At 43.8% G+C, this 19,850-nt stretch overlaps 1 protein-coding gene across 1 annotated transcript in view; it reads right to left on the reverse strand.

Moving 5' to 3' along the window:
- Window positions 1-2,022: 2,022 nt before the first annotated feature.
- CHAT (choline O-acetyltransferase) overlaps window positions 2,023-19,850 on the reverse strand; it is an 89,568-nt gene continuing 71,740 nt past the window's right edge. The window contains exons 12-15 of the mRNA XM_083146382.1: window positions 18,660-18,801; window positions 16,894-16,956; window positions 13,981-14,118; window positions 2,023-7,078 (exon numbers count right to left, since the gene is read on the reverse strand). Of these exons, the coding sequence (XP_083002508.1) occupies window positions 6,818-7,078; window positions 13,981-14,118; window positions 16,894-16,956; window positions 18,660-18,801 (604 nt within the window). The 3' untranslated portion in view covers window positions 2,023-6,817. The remainder of the gene's footprint in view (window positions 7,079-13,980; window positions 14,119-16,893; window positions 16,957-18,659; window positions 18,802-19,850) is intronic.

The raw sequence follows: 19,850 nt of genomic DNA on the forward strand, positions 1-19,850 counted from the left end.
TAGCCCATAGGCTGACTGTAGTCAACTGATCGGCCCAACAATGGCAGCGCCCATTGCGTGTACTCTGCGGGAGCCTGCCCAGCTGTAATTGTATCAATGTCAGCATAAAGGCAGCATATAGATCTATATAATATAGTATGTTTTACACAACTATGATACTAACCATATAAATATATGAATAAGACAGTTCCAAAATAACATTCCTTTATTCTTTGTACAGTAACATCTAGATATACAGTTTTGTTCCTAACCATGAGATTGCTTCACATAAATAGATACCACATAAAACAATATGCTATGTCCTCTTATAAAAATAAAATGTAACATTTTATTTAATAGCTGTTCATCTATTTTGACTAAGTCTATATGTATGTATATACAATAAATTATACTTGTTTTGCAACTGAAAATAGTTACATATTCAATACAAAAGGACAATTGTTGTACATATAAAACATTGAAGTTGTGTTTACACATGTGGCCTGATTCAGAGGTGACCGCTGTTCCTTTAGTCTGGTTGCAGAAATGCAGAATTGTGCATACAGTACACTCAGGGGAATTGATGCACCATAGGGGTTTTCTGATGTAGTTATTTTTTGCTCGTGTATAGTAACAATTTATTAGCTACTGTTCGCATTGTGTGCATTTTAAGTGTGACTTCGAATCAGGCCCGTGATGTTTAGCAGACATTACATTTTGCTTATACCTACAGTAGCTAACATGATTGATGTAGGTGCTCATATTTACTTAGAAGCATTCCACTATCTGCCTTACAATTGGCAGATGCTTGCTAGACATATATTTGAGACAATAGATGCTACAACAGTAAAATAAAACCCTGCACTATGTATTTATTAAACACACTGGTCATACAGTACAGGGTTCTCCGCATTTAGAATCTGTGTGCCATGCTTCATACATTATGTTATATATTCCATTGTGGCTAGCAGGTGAAAAGCGACATAAACATTTTAAATTTTCTCTCACAACTTCATGAGACGCTGTAATTTGTTCCTATATGACATGCCGGTAGGAGGAAACAACTATTTTCCATTTAATACACACGTGTGAATAAGTTTGGTGCTGTACAGCTACACTGTACATATCATATATACATATCATATATACATATTTACACATCTTTGTATGTGTTATTTCAGTATATAGTACATAAAGGTGTACAAATGGTATTTAGATTAAGGCAGGGTGATTAAATTTGATTCACAATTTGGCACTAAAGTAAAATGAACATACAGTAGAGGCAGATTTATAATTGTCACTAGAATTTATAATTTCTTATCCTTGCTTATCACACAGCTATAATAAATATATCATTGCCTGCAGTGTGAGACTGGGATAAAAAAGGGCGCACAGGGGAAATGTTATGTGAGTGGCTTATGTCTAGGAGTGAGAGTGCATGGTCTGGGGCTCTGGGCCCTTTATACATTATACATACAGATGCATACTGCTAGTGCATTCATTATAATGTACCATATTAATAACAGGATTGTACTGTAGAAAATACACCATAGCTTTGCAGTATAATGCAACATAGGGGTATAATGTATAATTCAAGTGGGATCTGATCAGGGCCGCCATTAGGGGGGTGCTGTGGGTACAGGTGTCCCAGGCTCAGCCTCTCTGAGAGAGAGAGAAGGGCTCGGGCCACTCATTTCGCCCACGCACCCCCCTCCGCTGTGCTGCCTGTGGCTGAATGAAGCCCTGCTCCCTGAGCGCATGCTTCTTCACATCAGGTTGCTGGCAGCCAATTACTATGCGGCACCAGGTGGTGAGCCAATCAGAGTTAGCATACCATTAGCCAATCAGAGCACCTACCAGTACGCGAGCTATGATTGGCTTACCACCCGGTGCCACATATTAATTGGCCACTAGCATCCTGAATCTGATGTCTGGGAGCAGGGCATCATTCAGCCACTGAGCAGCGCAGGCAACACAGCAGAAGGGGGATGGGGGAGCTGGGCGGTAAGTGAAGTGTGTGTGTGTGTGTGGGGGGGGGGGGGGACAGGGCCCGGACTAGAAATCAGTCCCGGGCCCCAAAATTCTTGGTGGCATTAGTGGTTGACCTAATGACTGTCGACATAGATATTGTCTATCTGTTATACCATGTATCACTGCTGTTCTTGTGTTGAATTTGGCAATATGTAGGGTCAGATGCACTAAGCTTCAAAAGTGATAAAATGGAGAGTGATAAACAACCAGCCAATCAGCTCCTACCTGCCATGTCACAGATTGTGTTTAAAAAATGTAAGTGAGGAGCTGATTGGTTGGTTGTTTATCACTCTCCATTTTATCACTTTTAAAGCTTAGTGCATTTGGCCTGTAGAGAGTACAGTACAGCAAAGGAATTTACCTTGCTAGATAGATGCAGTGGCCTGGCAAACAATTCTGAGGCTAGTTGCTAACACCTCAAAATGGGAACATAACAGTGATGTCAGCGCCGACGGCTGTGTGTGCTGGAACGGAGCAACACTTGAATTGCTCTGTGGGGCACCTTCTAGTAAGCACAACACTTTAATTCCCCCTATAGGTGAGGAGCAGCATTAGCCATTTATTATATATGATTTATTCGGGCCAACCCCCCCCCTCCTGGGCAATAGCTCATCTAGGTCTTTGTGTGACCCCTGCAGATAATGGGCCAGATGCACTAAGCTTCAAAAGTGATAAAATGGAGAGTGATAAACAACCAATCAACTCCCGTCTGACATTTTTCAAACACAGTCTGTGACATGACAGGTAGGAGCTGATTGGCTGGCTGTTTATTAATCTCCATGTATCTCTCCATTAGTCTCATACTTGTTATTGCATCTTGTTATTATCTAAAACTAAATCTATTTGATATGCTAAATACCTTAGCTTATGCTGTTAGCCTATGTTTTTGTCCTTGGAGGCTCACTAGCCCCTGCCCCCCCCCCCCATCCCCAGCCTCCCCAGGTGCTGGCACCCTAGGCAGCTGCCTAATAGTAGCATCGACTCTGGATGTAACTCATCTGCTTTAAAATTGGCAATTATAGGATTACTTCTATGGTTTTAGGCACAAAACGCATCTAAGTCACGTAATATACTAAATGTAATCTTATTTTACGGTCTTGACTCGATGAATGCATCCTAATTTGATTTACTATAGGAAGTTTCTTGTTAGGTATTGCTTGTTACAACATAATTGCTGCATGGTTCCACTAACGAGACCTCAGAAAATGTTAATCAAGTACTGCATTATATACATACTAATTACAGGAGATTATCATTATTTGCAATATCATATTATTCTAAACAGCTAACTAGACATGATGAATGGAAAAATAACATTAAAATATATTTTTTATTTACTCATGAATATCGACCTACTGTATACTATATTATTGCTATATTACTATATTATTCCATCTGTATAGTAGAGGTAACTGCATTAAAAATGTTGGTAGAAAAAGGCATTAGCAAAGGACTGCTCCTCCTCTCTTTTATAAGCTGCTCATTCATATTCTTTGTGGCAAGCAAAACGATTTCAAACTCTCAAAGCAATCCCTCTAGTTAGATTTATTTACAATAAAGTTAATTATCTTAAAGGCCCATACACACTGGGCAACTTTGAGCTGAAAGCCGCTGAAAAAAAAAAGTTTGAGTGACTTTCAGCTCAAAGCCACCCAGTGTGTACTGCCCGACAGGGAGCGCTGCTGCGTGCTCCCGCATCATCGTGGGGAAAGGCGTTCATCTGCTGGTATTACCAGCAGATGATTGGCTTTGAGGACGGCTTTGCACAGCACTGCGTTATGCAATGCTGTCCTCACCCCGCTGACGGCGCCGGGCAGGGAGAAAGCACTGAACGGCTTTCCCCCCAGCGATGATCGCGATCATCGCTGTCCATACATGCTGGGCATAGTCGCCCAGTGTGTATGGACCTTTAGTTTAAATATGTGTCACTTGAACTGTCACATGGACAGTAGTGTTTATCCATTAGTGAAAAAGGGCCTTATGCAAACCCTATGTATAGTACATCTATGATGATGCGGTGCTTGTGCAGGACCCCTTCTGTGCATGTGCCCAGCGGTACCTGCTTCGTTGCATGCAGTGCCCCCTGAGAGGTAGCCTGATTTAACAGGTGCCAGCCTCTGTACCAGAAATGGGGGCTTGTCTGGGTGTGCCAAGGCCAGAGTCTGTGTCTTCACCAGGGAAGCAACTCTGGGCTGCCTAGGGGGTTGCATGAATTAGGCACTGGATGTAATACCCATATGTGTAAGTGGGGGGGTGGAGCGGATCCAAATTACTGCCTTGCCCTGGGTGATGAAAATCCTAGTTTCAGCCCTGTCTTCCGTTGCTGTTATAAAGTCTTAGGTCACAGCACTGGGATCTACAATGCCGGAAGGAGGTGTGCACCCCGAGCGCCTCCATTTCTCATTGCTGCTGTGTTCACAGAAACTGCAGCAATGTGAACTGTGTCCATCTCTGAATTAGGCGCTAAAAGCTAAATTTAATAAAATAAAAAACTAAAAGTTGATAAAAACTAACTGGCTACAGTCATACTAAACACTGCTTACAGGGTTAGGCATACCTCCCAACTTTGATGAGGCAGGTGAAGGGACAGTCATGTGCGCCGTAGGTGCGATGAAAATTTTGGGGGCAAGGGTGCGTGGCCTATACTCGCAATGCTCCCGTGAGGCCACGCCCCCATTTTCAACACTGTGGGACATGAATAGATGCTGTGCGTATGCAACAGGAGGGACTCCCAACTGCCCCGCCGCTGCTGGACACTGCCGGCCCCGGGCAGGACGCAGGAACGTCCCCCAAAAAACAGGACGTTCCCACAGAAAGCAGGACAGTTTGGAGGTATGGGTTAGAGACTAGTGTAGAAAACACTAGCAACAAATACTACTGCATTAAAAAGAATGTCAGCTGATCTCCTAATGTCACACTTACCTGGCATTACCTGTCATTCTTAATCTGGACTTAGTAGTTGACATTTCAACTTTTGAACTGTGAGTTTGTAAGAAGAAAAATGTTCTAGGCATTCACAGTATGTTAAAAAAAAAAATGACAGCTATTTTTTTTCCAGGCAACTTGAAAAGCTGTCGTCTGGCACAAACCACAAGAGGGCTCTTTATTTGTAGGGCTCCCATGTGTATAATTTTATTGCTCTGTTTCTGCCACTAGAAGTCTGTCACTCGTTATTCTTACTATTCCAGAATCTAGACAAATCAGAATTGTTAGGAAAAGAATCCTACAGCTGTTTTGCAGAACTGGTATGCAAAATGTAAGGCATGTTATGAGATCAGCACACCCTTCTCTTGTCACTTTATACTATATACTACAGCATGGCAAAATGGAGCCTGAGGATAAGAGGAACTGCACAGCCACCCTGACATTGTGCGCATGGGCTGTTCAAAATTATTTAAAAGCCGCAGGAGGTGTCTTAAGTGAAAAGATGTCCCCCTGCAAACTCCTGCAATCCACTGCAGTTTTGGATTACCATTGGACAGGCATTTAGCCATGACAATTAAAGCGCTCAGGCCAGTAAACCTGCTTTAGTAGATCCTCAGCACACCCATAAATGTGACTCACATGCCACTCATTTCGGAGACACATCCAGTTCCCTCTCCCAGTCTGCGTCCATGGCATTGTTACTGCATTGTTACTGCAGCCAGTGGTGCAACTTGTGGGTGGTGAGACCAGGTTCAAAAATATAAATTGGGCCCCCTCCTCCACCCAATATGCAAAAGAGCTGTGGATGACAGGGATAGACAACATAATTTCCAGAATGTACTTTTTTTTGTTGCTAATAATGTACAGAGGACATCTGTAACTGGCACTACTGGGGGCATGATATGTAACTGGCACTATTTAGTGCCTGAGATTGTACACAAACTTTGTTTCATGCACAAGTAAAATATATTTGTGTGTATTTCATGTGTTTATACAACATAAACGCAAGCTACCTCAAGATACATAATTGAAATCTAAAAATATTCCAAAATACAGAATAAACCATTATCCAAAATGCTTCAGATCCAGAGCATTTTGGAGAAGGACAAACGGTGTAATGGTTGGTATTACTGCTTCACAGCACTGAGGTCATGGGTTTGATTCCCACCATGGCCTTAACGATGCAGAGTTTGTATATTCTCCCCTTGCTTGCGTGGGTTTTCACCGGGTACTCAGGTTTCCTCCCACAATCCAAAAATATACTGGTAGGTTAACTGGCGCCCAACAAAACTTAACCCTAGAAATTCTGTCTGTGTGCGTGTACATGTGGTAGGGAATATGCTCCACTGGGGCAGGGACTGATGTGAAAGTTCAAATAATCTCTGTAAAGCGCTGTGGAATATGTGTGCGCTATATAAGAAACTGTAAATAAATAATAAATAAGGGATACTCAAACTGTAATATGTCTTTTTGGGCATAAGCCTTAGTCAAGCATAATCATCTTACATATAGGCCATGCATGGATCAGCCAATATTGGAAATCCAGCATTCTGTATTTGCCAACAATTGATTTATTCTCTGCATAGGGAAGTTCTTAGTGAGATATGCAAGGTTGCGGTTCTTCAAGTAATGCCCTTGTAGCCATACATCCAACTGCTTAATGCTCTATAAACTGCAAAGGCTCCATCATGGCAACAACGAGCCAAAATTCTGGAATTGGGTAGAAGTGGCAATATACTGTATTATATAGTTTTCACTAAATTACAACATTTAATTTGTTTATAAAAAATACCTATTTTTCTCTATTTACTCCTTTGCACAGTTCCTACACTCAAAAATGATGGAAAGCAATGAATACTTCATCTCTACAGTCTGACGTCAGCTAGGTTCTGTGTCCATTCTTTGGCTCAGATTTTGTTTTTACTGGAGTTTGAGGCTTTGTGTTGTATTTTACACATAAGTCCGCCATGGCAGACAAACTGTCTTCTACGGCTTTGGCAAACATGGCTGATGAAGTCTCTTTGCAGTCACGGAAGCTTGAGATACAGAAGAGGATGTGTTCAGGCTGTGGGTTGTAACATGCACCATATCCATTTGGGACCACTGGACCATAGCAGCAAAACATTTCCATTGTAGTAGGTACCTGAAAAGATCAACAGATGGCAATATTTACATTTAAATACAATTCAGTAGCAGAACGTTCTTTCATAGCTTTGAATGGTGCCTAATGTCATCAACCAAGTCAAGATATGAAACTACCTAATGCTATGACAGTCAGTTTAAGTTAACTGTATAGTACAAGTGTCAACCAGTTCTACCATAGTTTGAGAACACTTGTTATTAAAAAAAGTGCAGGGCTATTAACCCACATTTGGGATGAGGGTGTGAAACTGTGCTGTCCGCTGCCTGGGACCGTATTTGTAAAGTAGTTACTAGATCTCAAAAAGTACTTAGCAGTCATCAAAACTTGGGAGTCCTGTATTCCAAATTATTAGGATCTCCAGGTCTAGTCAGAGAAGTAACTCTGGGAGGCAATGGAGTCATCTGCTGTCAGGCTCCTGCTCCCAAGGGGGCACCGCTCCTCTCCTGCAAGTTTGAATCAGTTAATTGAAAGCCATCAATATCGCTTCTGTGGCTGACTCCCCCTCCTAACATCATTTTTGCAAGTGTCACACCTTGTATTAGAACCCATGACTTGTCTTACTGTAGACAGACACCTTACTGATTGAGATTTTGGGGGGGGCACCAATATTTATCTTGCCTCTGGGCAACTGGGACGAACTTACGCCAATGGGTCTAGTAGTTACCAGAGATCTCTGGACTACCAATCAATTAGGCGCTGCTAAGAGTGAAATCTCGCCCCGTGCAAGTCTACAAATAAGCTTATTTGCTAATGGCTCACTGAGCTGAAAATCGATTTTGCAACTCAATCACCATCAAATGATTTCCCGGTCTGTACAAGTGTGTGTAACTCTGGCCATTCAGAATGTCTGCCACAAGTACAGGCCAGAGCTGACGTCACACGCCATCATGACAGGCCAGTTCTACCCACCAACTTCCTGTCAATTAAACTGTGGGGGATTGCGAATAGATTCATCGCTGTTTATGTTGCTGTTTGGCATTGTGCATGCATGCTGCGATCCCGATGCATGCGCAGTCATTCGATAATCGATCAGCTTGCAATTTTGCACAACAGCAATCAGGTCCTAATAACCCGCTATGATGTTTATTGTACAAACCAACAAATTGTGGTATGCTTTGTTTATTCGTCACCACCCTGTATTACATAATACATTGTAGTGTATATTAGTTGGCTCTGCATTAATTACTGCTCAGATGATTATGCAATGTGGCTAACATTTCATATTTTCATTTTTCCGTTGTGTCGAAGACGGAATTAGTAAAGATCAGGGCCGCCACTAGTAATGTTGGGGCCCAGGACTGACCTTCAGCTCGGCACCCTCCCCCCATTGCACGCGCCGGCACCCCCCCTCCTCCTCACGTCAGCACCCCCCCATTGCTATTACTTACCAGCGGCAGGCGGCAGCGCAGCATCTTCTCACTCTGGGAGTCAGGACTCGGGGCTCGGATCATCACTCACTGCACAGTGCTGCCTGCAGAGCGCCGAGCCCCTCTGTATCCTAGGCCTGGCGCTCTGCAGGCTGCACTGTGTATTGTGCGTGCCTGGCTGCCAGCGCTGGGTGGGGGAATGCATTGTGCGGGTGCGGGAGGGTGGTGCCGTGCCATTGTGGGCAGCTGCCCGGGCCCCTCCAGAGGACAGCTGTACCCCTGGGACCCCCCTTATGGCGGCCCTGGTAAAGATATATGTAGACCAGTAACCAATAAGTACTCTCTGTTACTATCAGCTGGATAACGCCTGAGATGATGGATAGGTGACGTTAAATGGGACAGCCCCCTACAAGCCCCGCTCTGTGCGAACTCCTCGGCGAGTGTGCTACTCGCCTAAGAAGTTCACGCAGAGGGTCTGCATATGCATATTTTTGCCGATACGCATGCGCAGAACCCCAATATCGGTCTCCGGATCAAACTTGGATTTTACCAAGTAAAACTGAATCACCCTCATACTACAGTATATACCAAGCTGAAGCTACAGGCTATAACTTGGGACAAGCCACATTAAAAAAGCAGATGTTCTAAGTCCAGTCTAAGTTCTTATCCAGCCAGAATCCTAATTAATGAATCACTTCTGGTAAGTGCTCTTCTGGTTTATTACCCACTGACGTTGTATAAATCAAGCATCTATCTCTTACCATGCATACTTTGCAGTATCTGCGCACACAAATGGGGCATGCCGATATTTGGTTGCCAACAAATAGAAACTGTTCAGTACTATATTAAATATAACATGGTGTAGCAAAACAATAGTTATGGTGTAGCGGAACAATAGTTGTTTTGTTTTCATCTCCTGTGAAGGGATGAATCATTTGTCCTAATCACTAATGGATTGCTTTGAGTGCTTTGATGAATCAGACTTGTGGTTTTGACAAATTTCAAGATACAAACAATGATAGAATATTTTAGACTTGGGTATTATACAGTACATAGTTAACAGATGCTTTGAAAACATATCTATATTAGGATGTTGTGGAGAAAGTACAGTAAATTCAGGTTTTCTGGTAACTGTTATTCGTGTATTTTAAGGACTTTGGGGGAAATTTACTAATATGAAAAACCTAGTTTTTCGTATTAGTATTTTCCCTACGACTGCATACGACTGTTTCAGTCGTATGCAAAGTCGTGTTCCGGAGGGGAAATTACAAAGCAGTCATATACGACTGCTTTGTAACCCTCAGATGTCGTATTCATTCGTATAAGCTGGCCATATATACGGCCGCTAATACTAATTTTTCTGGCAGTCTGCACGGATCAGTCAGATCCGTGCAGGCTGCAGTGTGTAAAAAAAAAGTAGAAAAAAAAAAATTATAAAAAAAAAACGGCGTGGGGTCCCCCCCACAGCTGTAACCAGCACCAGGCTGAAAGAGCCGGGGCCGGTAATTAAAAATCAGGGAACCCGACAAATAGGGGTTCCCCGATTTTTAACAACCAGCCCCAGGCTCCAGGTCCGGGGCTGGTTCCCAAAATACGGGGGACAAAATGACTAGGGGTCCCCTGTATTTTAAGAACCAGCCCCAGGCCAAACCAGCCAGCAGGGTAATGCCACAGCCGGGGGGAGACTTTTTATACAAGTCCAAAGCATTCAGCCCTACCGACCAGTCAGCCTGGCCAGGGGCCCTGGGGGAGTGGGGACCCCCCCAATAAAGGGGTCCCCCCCCCCTCCAGGACTTACCTGACCAGGCTGAAGCCTGGTGCTGTCCCCGGTGGCCCTGTGCGGTGGCCACCGGGCTGATCTTGGTGTAAAAAATAGAACAATAAACTATTGTTTCAAACTGTGGAACTATGAGTCCCAGCAAGCCTCCCCTGCAAGCTGGGACTTGGTGAACCACAAGTCCCAGCCTGCGGGGCATTAAAGGGCCCGCTGGATCTTGTAGTTCCACAGTAAAAAAAATAGTTAAATAAATACACACTGACACCTGAAAAATAAAAGTTTAATACATACATTACACACACACTGATACTTACCTATCTTGAGCCCGTAGGTAGGTCCCAGAGTCTTGATCCGGTGCCATGTCCTGGTTCCGGATCATGTCGTCTTTCTTCACCATGTCGATCTTCATGTCGGTGTCAGGTCCGGGTCCAAAGAAATCCATGGTGGACCTGTGGAAGGAAATCCAACTCACCTAGGTCCTCCATGGAAGTTTTTCTGGCTTGGTCTGACGTAGTCCAGGCATTCTTCCATCTTCTTCCATCTTCTGGCTTCTTTTTCAAGCTGCCGGGCGACTCCGGCAGCTCCCCGACTGTCAGAGCCGCAGAGATGTTTACTCCTCGGCGTCTGGACAAAGAATGAATTCTGGCCAATCAGAAGCCGCCTAGCGGCCAATCAGGAGCCCGGAAAGTCGGCTCCTGATTGGCTTGCTGGGACTCATAGTTCCACAGTTTAAAACAATAGTTTATTGTTCTATTTTTTATACCAAGGCCCGCACAGGACCACCGGGGACAGCACCAGGCTTCAGCCTGTTCAGGTAAGTCCTGGAGGGGGGGGGACCCCTTTATTGGGGGGGTCCCCACTCCCCCAGGGCCCCTGGCCAGTCTGACTGGTCGGTAGGGCTGAATGCTTTGGCCGGGGGGACTTGTATAAAAAGTCTCCCCCCGGCTGTGGCATTAGCCTGCTGGCTGGTTTGGCCTGGGTCTGGTTCTTAAAATACGGGGGACCCCTAGTCATTTTGTTCCCCGTATTTTGGAAACCAGCCCCGGACCTGAAGCCTGGGGCTGGTTGTTAAAAATCGGGGAACCCCTATTTGTCGGGTTCCCTGATTTTTAATTACCGGCCCCAACTCTTTCAGCCTGGTGCTGGTTACAGCTGTGGGGGGGACCCCACGCTGTTTTTTTTTCCTATTTTTTTTACACTAAAGCCTGCACGGATCTGACTGATCCGTGCAGGCTTAAAGCAAATACGACAGGGAAAGCAAGGTGTATTTTCCTGTCGTATTTGCGTGCCTGTTTTACACCAATTAGCAGCCGAATTATCAATACGGCTGCTTAGTACATCAGGAACCACCATTCTTTTGAATGGTGATTCCTGTCGTATCCTATCGATGGTGTAGACATTCGTATTTACATCATTAGGAATACGAATTGTTGTATTTATATGTATAATACAAATGTGTAAAAAATAGGTGTATTTCTGCCTACGAATACACCTATTTTTTACGAATCCATTTTGGTAAATTTCCCCCTTTGTTGAAAATTGTATATTTCTAAACATCTGTGATTATGGTGTGTACACACGGTGAGATTCCTTTACTATTGGACAGATTCGATTGCTACGCAATCTTTGCTAACTCATGTGCTATTTATACCCCTTTTACACCAAGGAATAACCCAGGTTGGACCCAGGTCGGACCCAGGTCAACGTTGGTGTAAAAGGGGTCAACCCAGGTCCAGTAACACTGGTCTCCTACCCAGGTCCTGACCAGGGTTGAACACTGGTTGGACCTGGGTCGTGGGCGGTGTAAATGGTCCCAACCCAGGTTGGGACATCCGGGTAGTGCTAAAATGATACCAGAAGTGCTGGACACCTTTCCACAGTGCGCTGCAGTGGCAAAAGATAGCAGCCAGGAAGGATACGGGCAGTGCACACATAAATCATAATTGGATGCAGTATCATTTATATCATTATTTTTTTTGGGGGGGGGGGGGGGGGGGCTGGGGGGAGCACATGTGAGATTTGGTCTGCTGCTGCAGGGGAAGGGGCTGGGGGGAGCACATTGGTGATGCTGCACTTTTATACCGCTATGTGTGCTTGAGCACTGAATAAAACTTTTTGAAAAATATTTTACAAAATAAACAAACAAACATTTTTCATGTGCTTGTCATGTCTTTTAATTTTTATTTTAAATCATTGAGGGAAGGTTGGCTGGCAGCTTATCAGTCCTAAAATGGACATTTTTAATGTCATCTATAGGGAAAAGCAGTGCTGACCCAGGTCCAGTGTAAACAGCGCAGACCTGGGTCCGACCTGGGTCACAGTGCTGTGTAAATGGGGTATGAAGCTGGGTCCAACCCTGGAAACTCCTGTGTTCAAAGACCAGGGTCTGACCAGGGATTTTGGTGTAAAAGGGGTATTAGATACAATTCATACTATCTACATTCAATCTGCACTAAATAGTCATTGCTGCACTGTCTATTTGGCTTTACAATTTCAGCTGAGCAGGAGCGCGCATCGGCATCAAATCGGGAAAGCTTAAAAACAAGTTCTATCTCCATTCGATGTCTCTGCAATCCCAATTCGATTTTGACTATAAAGTCAAAATAGAAAGTCAAATTGTACCGTGTGTACACAGCATTACTGTATTAATGTTACTTGTGTAAAATAAAATTGTTTTACAAATAATGGGGCAGATGTATTAAGCCTTAAAAAGAGATAAATTCAAGGGTAATAAAGAGAGATAAGCGTCTAGCCAATCAGCTCCTTACTGACTTTTTTCAAACACAGCCTGTAATATGGCAGTTTGGAGGTGATTGGCTGGACATTTATCTCTCCTTATCACCCTTGCATTTATCTCTTGTTAAGGCTGGTACTGTAAGTAGCATGACTATGCGTGTAAGTATGGTATATTGTACAGTAATGCCAAATATCCTATCTCTACGGAGTATATTTACTAAAGTCCATTTTTGTGGACTTTTGTGGCGATGTTGTTAATAACAACTTTATAAATAGGAAAATTAGTTATTTGTATGAGAGTCAAAACCCTCCCTACCTGCAGCCTGACCCTAACCTTCCCCCCACACCCTGACCATATGTATATCATCTATATACTGTATGTGTCTAGTGTCTGTGAGTCTCTGAAACACTGCCATCTGCAGGCAGAGGGTGAAACGACATCTCTTTCTCACACATGCGCAAACACAGACAGTAGCACACTAGCTTTCGAAGCTTTTGCTTCGAGCGAACTTACTAGCATATATATATATATATATATATATATATATATATATATATATATATAAAACGGAATACTGATCTCACAACCCACCATTTATTTAGGTACATTGTTATTTCAAATACTTTTGATTTGTGCTAGTTCTCTCCCAAGTTACATATTTATCAAAGCTTGGAGTTTAGAGAGAGATAAGGTACTAACCAATCCGCTACTGTCATGTTACACTCTGTGCTGTAAAAATGAGAGTTAGGAGCAGATTGGTTGGTACTGTATCCCTATCCAAGCTTTAATAAATATCCCTCCAAGTGTTATGCACAACCTGTAAGCTACTGTACTTGTTGATACTGCAGTGGCTGGCTATGGTGAAGTGCATATTGTGTATTAAAAATGAATCACTTATTGTTACAGTTTTGTTTTTTGTGTTGTTTGTATTATTGGGGTTTTCTGTTAATTTATTTGTAACAACATTACAGGTAACATATTACACATAACAAGTATTACAAAAAATCCCAACAACTTTTACCTGACTAGTAGAGAGGATGAAGCGATTACTAGACAGATACATTTCATCTGTAAAAAGTTCCGGCATCTCATCACAGTGTTCCCGCGCTAACTCCCTCAGTGCTAGTAAATGGTTATCTATTGCCATCCCTGTAATTGCCTGAGGAAAACAAGAGAGGACATAACTTATACACCAGTCTCCTTATTTAATAACCAGATTGTATTACATTACATATGTCATATGGCAATATGCTGTCCGAGAGCATTTGTTTTATTATCAGTTACATACATTTCCCAATGGTAGACTATCCATATATCACGTATGGGATGCACGCTGTTACTGGCTCATCCTAAATGACTAGATTCAGAACACTGGATTGCGGCAGGCTCAAGGCTGGACCATGGATGTTGCCTCCCAGGATGCTGTCATTTCACTTTGCGTAGAGGAAGATTGGGTTTCTCAGACCTCCATTGTGGACCTCACTTGTATTGCCAACCTTGTACATGGTGACTGCCTTTGCTGTCATTAGCTACAGTTTTATTGAATGGTAAGAGCAGAGTTCAGTGCATGACATGACATTAGATATAAGTAGCCTGTTCTTTTATTGTCTGATTGTGCTTGTTTGCCTGATGCTTACCTCCCAACTGTCCCAATTTTTGTAGTCCCATTCTTGGTCCCACCCGCGGGCAGCAGTCCTCCTGTCACTTGCTGCCCTGCTTAGCAGAACAGCTATGAATAGATGCTGTGCTCTGTGCTTAACGGCAGACACTATGGGACTGGTCATGACCCCATAGTGATTGCAAACAGGAGGTGGCACCCAAGAGAGCCTCAAAGCCACAACCTTTATCCTGAGGTCACACCCCTTATCGGGAGCGCATGCCAGACCCGCCTCCGCAATTTTAAAAGTTGGGAGGTTTGCACTCATCCTATGACAATTAACAATCTATTGCCAGTTCTCACCTAGGGGGCCGATTTATGACTACCTATATCATCAGATGTGGATGTGCTGTGATAACATCGGGCCAATTCGCAATGCGATAATTTACAACATTGTACGGATGTATCAATTATCGCATATAGGAACAGAGCTTCACAAAACAATTCCCTGATGCTATGCTATGCATGCATCTCTGACATCAAACTTCTACTGCCAATGCTGGAATCCCAGGGCCGGTGCTAGTCTGTATCACGCCCCTGGCGGGAAGGGGGGGGGGGGTGCACAGAAACAAAATAACTCATCCAAATCTAATTCTCTCTGCACATTCTCTGCTCCCCAGCAGTGCACATGGTTTTGTCCATTTTAGAAAGAATTTTCCTCTTAGAGTGAACCAGAATAAGTCTTACCTGTAAGTGCAGCTGAGAGGAGAGGGAAGTGCGATCAGTGTCCCCCCCCCCCCAGGAATCAGCGCCCTAGGCTGCTGCCTAATGGTAGCCCCGGCCCAGCTGCAGTCACCACTAACAATTCAATCCTCACAATCTATAATCATTTCTATATACACATTTTCGCATATGGCATGCCAGTGAGAGCTCAAATTATCCCTGCAGAGCCGGGTGGAAGGAGGTGGTACACAGTCCCAGTAGAAAGGCAGCTGCCAACAGTAAAGCGTTAGATAATGGCATTTACACAGTTAGGTAACCCCTATTGTTAAATTGCCAGCATATTAAATGAAATATCATGTTACAACATAACATTTACATTTTCCTAACATTGACATTTTGCAACATTTATCAATGTCATGTCAGATGGGAAACCGAGAGCAGCTAGTGCAAGGCAGCACATTTGATTAAATTATATGGAATAGAATCTCGGGAGGTCCTGACTTGTTAGACTCCATAACAAGTAGCACAACACATGGGGCCTAATTCAGACTCGATCAAACACATTTTATCTCAAATGGACAAAACCATGTTGCACTGCAGGGGAGGCAAATGTAGCATGTGCAGAGAGAGTAAAGCCCCATACACACTAAACGACGGGGGGCAGCGGCCTATACAATTAACAATATCATTCGCCGCCTCATCTGTATCAATTATTAATGTACACACTAGACAATATTGTGTACGATATTGCAAAGAAGCCCCTTTTGGAGCGATATTGTTCCCAATATCCTCTAGTGTGTATGGGGCTTTAGATTTGGGTGAGTTATTTTGTTTCTGTACAGGGTAAATACTGGCTGCATTATTCTTACACTGCAATTTAGATTTCAGTTTGAACACACCCCACCCAAATCTAACTCTCTCTGCACCTGTTACATCAGCCCCACATGCAGCGCAACATGGTGTTGTCCATTTGCAGAAAAAAAGTGTGCTCTACACAATCGCTCTGATTCTCCCCCGCATGTTCACAAGGGGGGGAATGATGGGGCAGATGTATTAAACCTGCCGAAGAGATAAACTGGAGAAAAAGTGGAAGGAGTTAACGCACCAGCCAATCAACTTCCAACTGTCATATTTCAAACACTGCTGATTGGCTGGTGGGTTATCTCCTTTCACTTTTTCTCCACTTTATCTCTTCGCCAGGCTTAATACATCTGCCCCGATGTTTCTGCCCGGCCTATTCTCATATGGGCAGGTGCAGGGAACACAAGCAAAAGGTCGAAATAAGTTTTTTGGGATTTTGCTTTTTCAAAACAGACCTGTTCATACTACATCATCCCAGTGGGCATAGAGGGTGAATATAAAGGTGTGCCTGAAGCGTGGCGAGCGCAGAGGTACACTTATACCGTGTCCTTCTCAACATAAAAACCAAAGAACCATGAAAACTCTTGTCCACCTTTTCATGTTAACATTTTGCTTGTGATTAATAGTGACTATGTTGACCCTTTTGCTATGTCGATTAATAGTGGTCAACTTATTGACTTTCGACCTAGACACTGTCGACTTAATGGCTCATAATTATATTCAGACATTTCAAAAGTGTCTAGTGATACATACCAGAATGGTGTAATTTGTCTGTGCTGCAATAGCTTCTTTCAAATATTCCATTTTCTCATGATCCTGCAAATACAAAATAAATTATAATGGCTATGATATAACTTACTGAGAATATTCCCAAACCATTGTGATAGAGAAAGACTTCCCTTTTCATTGTTCATTTATGTGGGTGTTCCTGGCTGGTGCTTTTGCTCAAGCAATGGCTAGAGGTGCGTACACACTGGCAGATGTATCGGCCATTTGATCTGATACAGATGATGCAGCTCTCAATGGAGCTGCTCCTGGCGATAGAATCGGCAATTGCCGTCGCACGCCACCCAACAGAAGGGGGCGCGCCACCCTCTGCCGGTCTCCAGCGCTCCCCGCAGCTCCCCCAGACTGCCCCCACTCCCTGCCCTGCCGCCTTGGTGACGGGGATGCGCGACTGTGTGAGACACTTGCGAATCCCCATCAGATGGAGCTCTTGCCCACCAGCCTGCGCCAGCTCAGGACATCTGGCAATCCTGCAGATATATCTACCAGTGTGTATCCAGCTTTAGCTATGCAGCTACAGGTGAGACCTGTTCTAATAATGATGTTGGTGCTGCCATTGTGGTGAATAGGTCCCAGGTGACATCGACTCAGGTTTACCCGTTTACACTGCGCCGCGATACAGGTTGAACCCTGGGGTAGAGACTGATGTGACTGTTCAAATATTATCTGTAAAGCGCTACGGAATATGTGTGCGCTATATAAATAACTGGTAATAAATATATATAGTCATAATGTAGTAATCAGTGGCACTCAAAGGAGTTTTTGACCGACGTTTCGTGGCGTAACGCCTCTTTTTCAATACTCACTTTGACTTGCCTTGAAACGTCTGTTCTACCAGTATTGATGTTTTGACACACATAAGGGCTATTTCACACCGGGCGGCGAAAAGCCGTGCCGCACACTGTAGTTAATAATCGACACAATTGTATCCATTCACACGGGGCGGCCATGGCCCAGCCGCCCGGTTGCAGCCGGATCCCACCACTGGAAGGGACGGCTGCCGGGCTGTGGCCATCCCCACCATTGTAAACTGCTGTGTGCGGCACGGCTTCCTCCTGGCCAAGCGGAGTTTCGCCATCCGGCAGTACCCGGAGCGTGTGAAATAACCCTAAGGATTTCAAAGTCCTCTGAGTGCCACTGATTATTATATTCTGAAATTACATGGATTACAGATCACAGGAGGCGGATAACATAGAAAAGTGGAATGCAGATCTTTCTGCTGACTCATTCAGTGTACTAGGTGAAATCTAGCCAAAGGCCCTATAGACAACCAAATAGGCTCACCTAAAGGGAGCACAGCCCCAGGCTATGGTACTTATGTGCTTTATGCGCTTTGTCTGATTGTATCAAGTTTTAGACAGGATAAGGCCCCCATTCACTAGGGCAAGGTATCACATGCAGGACTTTGTGGTACCCTGCCAACTCACCCGGCAGCTGCTGGGCGGCAGGATCGCATGTGATACATTGTATGTGGTCTTTTTGCATACAATGTATCATTTGTGATCCCAAAAAGGCCTCCGGGCTGCTATGAATATTCATGGCAGCCTGTAGAATCGGGAACGCGCCTCGCATCACAATCGCAGGAAAATTACATGCAATGTGTCACTTTTCATGCGGTCTGTTGCAGCAATTAGATAAGTGATTAGACCAACACAGTGAGTTTCAGAAGACCCCCATTGCACATTGACCCCCTTAATCCACCCCTGACTAATAGTAATAGAAAGTACAGTTACCGGCACCGTGCTTTTCCCATCCACCATAGCCTTTACAAATACTAGTGCTTCAGCAGTGGATGATCTTATGTTGTCCACTCGCCCCATTCGGAATCGGCGTGTAGAAGCACTCTCGTACGTTGGGACAAGCTTCCTGTGGCATCTGCACAATATAATAATTACAGGTTTAGTATCAACTCCTATTACCCAAATGTATTATTTGCTGAAGCTTACAAACATAGGGGCAGATGTGATAAGCCTGGTAAAGAGATAAACTGGAAATAAAGTGGAGATAAAGTGGAAGGAGATAACGCACCAGCCAATCAGCTCCCAACTGTCATATTTCAAACACAGCTGATTGGCTGGTGCGTTATCTCCTTCCACTTTATCTCCAGTTTATCTCTTGCCAGGCTTAACACATCTGCCCCATTATTTGAACTTTAAAAATATGTTGAGGTTAAAATATAATGACATGTAGGGAATGCGTATAATACCAGTGATAAATGACAATGCAGATCAAATACTATTGTTATACAATTAACCAGGGTGCCCTGGAAAACATGGGCAGGCTTGTCTTTTGAAGGAACACGGAGTTCCATAAATGAAATATCCCAAATGTGTAAAGTTGAGCTATTTCATGGGGCCGATGGCCCTATGTGGGTTTGATACAATTTTCTAAAAGAATCTGACTTGCATTGACCAGGCTTGGGCTGGCAACAAACAACGATGGGAGACTGTTATACCAGCCCAGCCATTGTTTTTCTTGCATTAACCCTCCAAGGCAATAGTATGAATTACTTCTTTAAGTAATGAGGTAGTTGTATACATTTGATGACAGAGGGCCAGCAATCAGCTGGATAATTGTTAAACCCCAAGGCTGTAATGCAATGAGCTTAAAGTCTTTAGTTACTTGTCCCCTTTTGAATGGATGTGTATACTATAGGGTTCCTGGCCACTGGATGGTTTTAATATCATGGGGAGGGGTTGTGAAAGGATTAAAGATCCCCCTTTAGGAGTGTGAGGCCTCTATTTCCCTCCCCGCCATTTGTAATTAATGTGCATATAATTTACAGTAGGGAGAACAATATTCCATGGACTCTGAAGATAGTTTATGCTTTTCCCCAATGATGCCCCCCCCCCACACCCCATCTATTTGTAGGAATCTGTCTGGCTGGAGTCAGGTGAGTCAGGTGTCAAACTCCCGAGCCTAGT

Source organism: Crinia signifera, chromosome 6, assembly GCF_055691185.1.
Source record: "Crinia signifera chromosome 6, ASM5569118v1, whole genome shotgun sequence".
Taxonomy (NCBI): domain Eukaryota; kingdom Metazoa; phylum Chordata; class Amphibia; order Anura; family Myobatrachidae; genus Crinia; species Crinia signifera.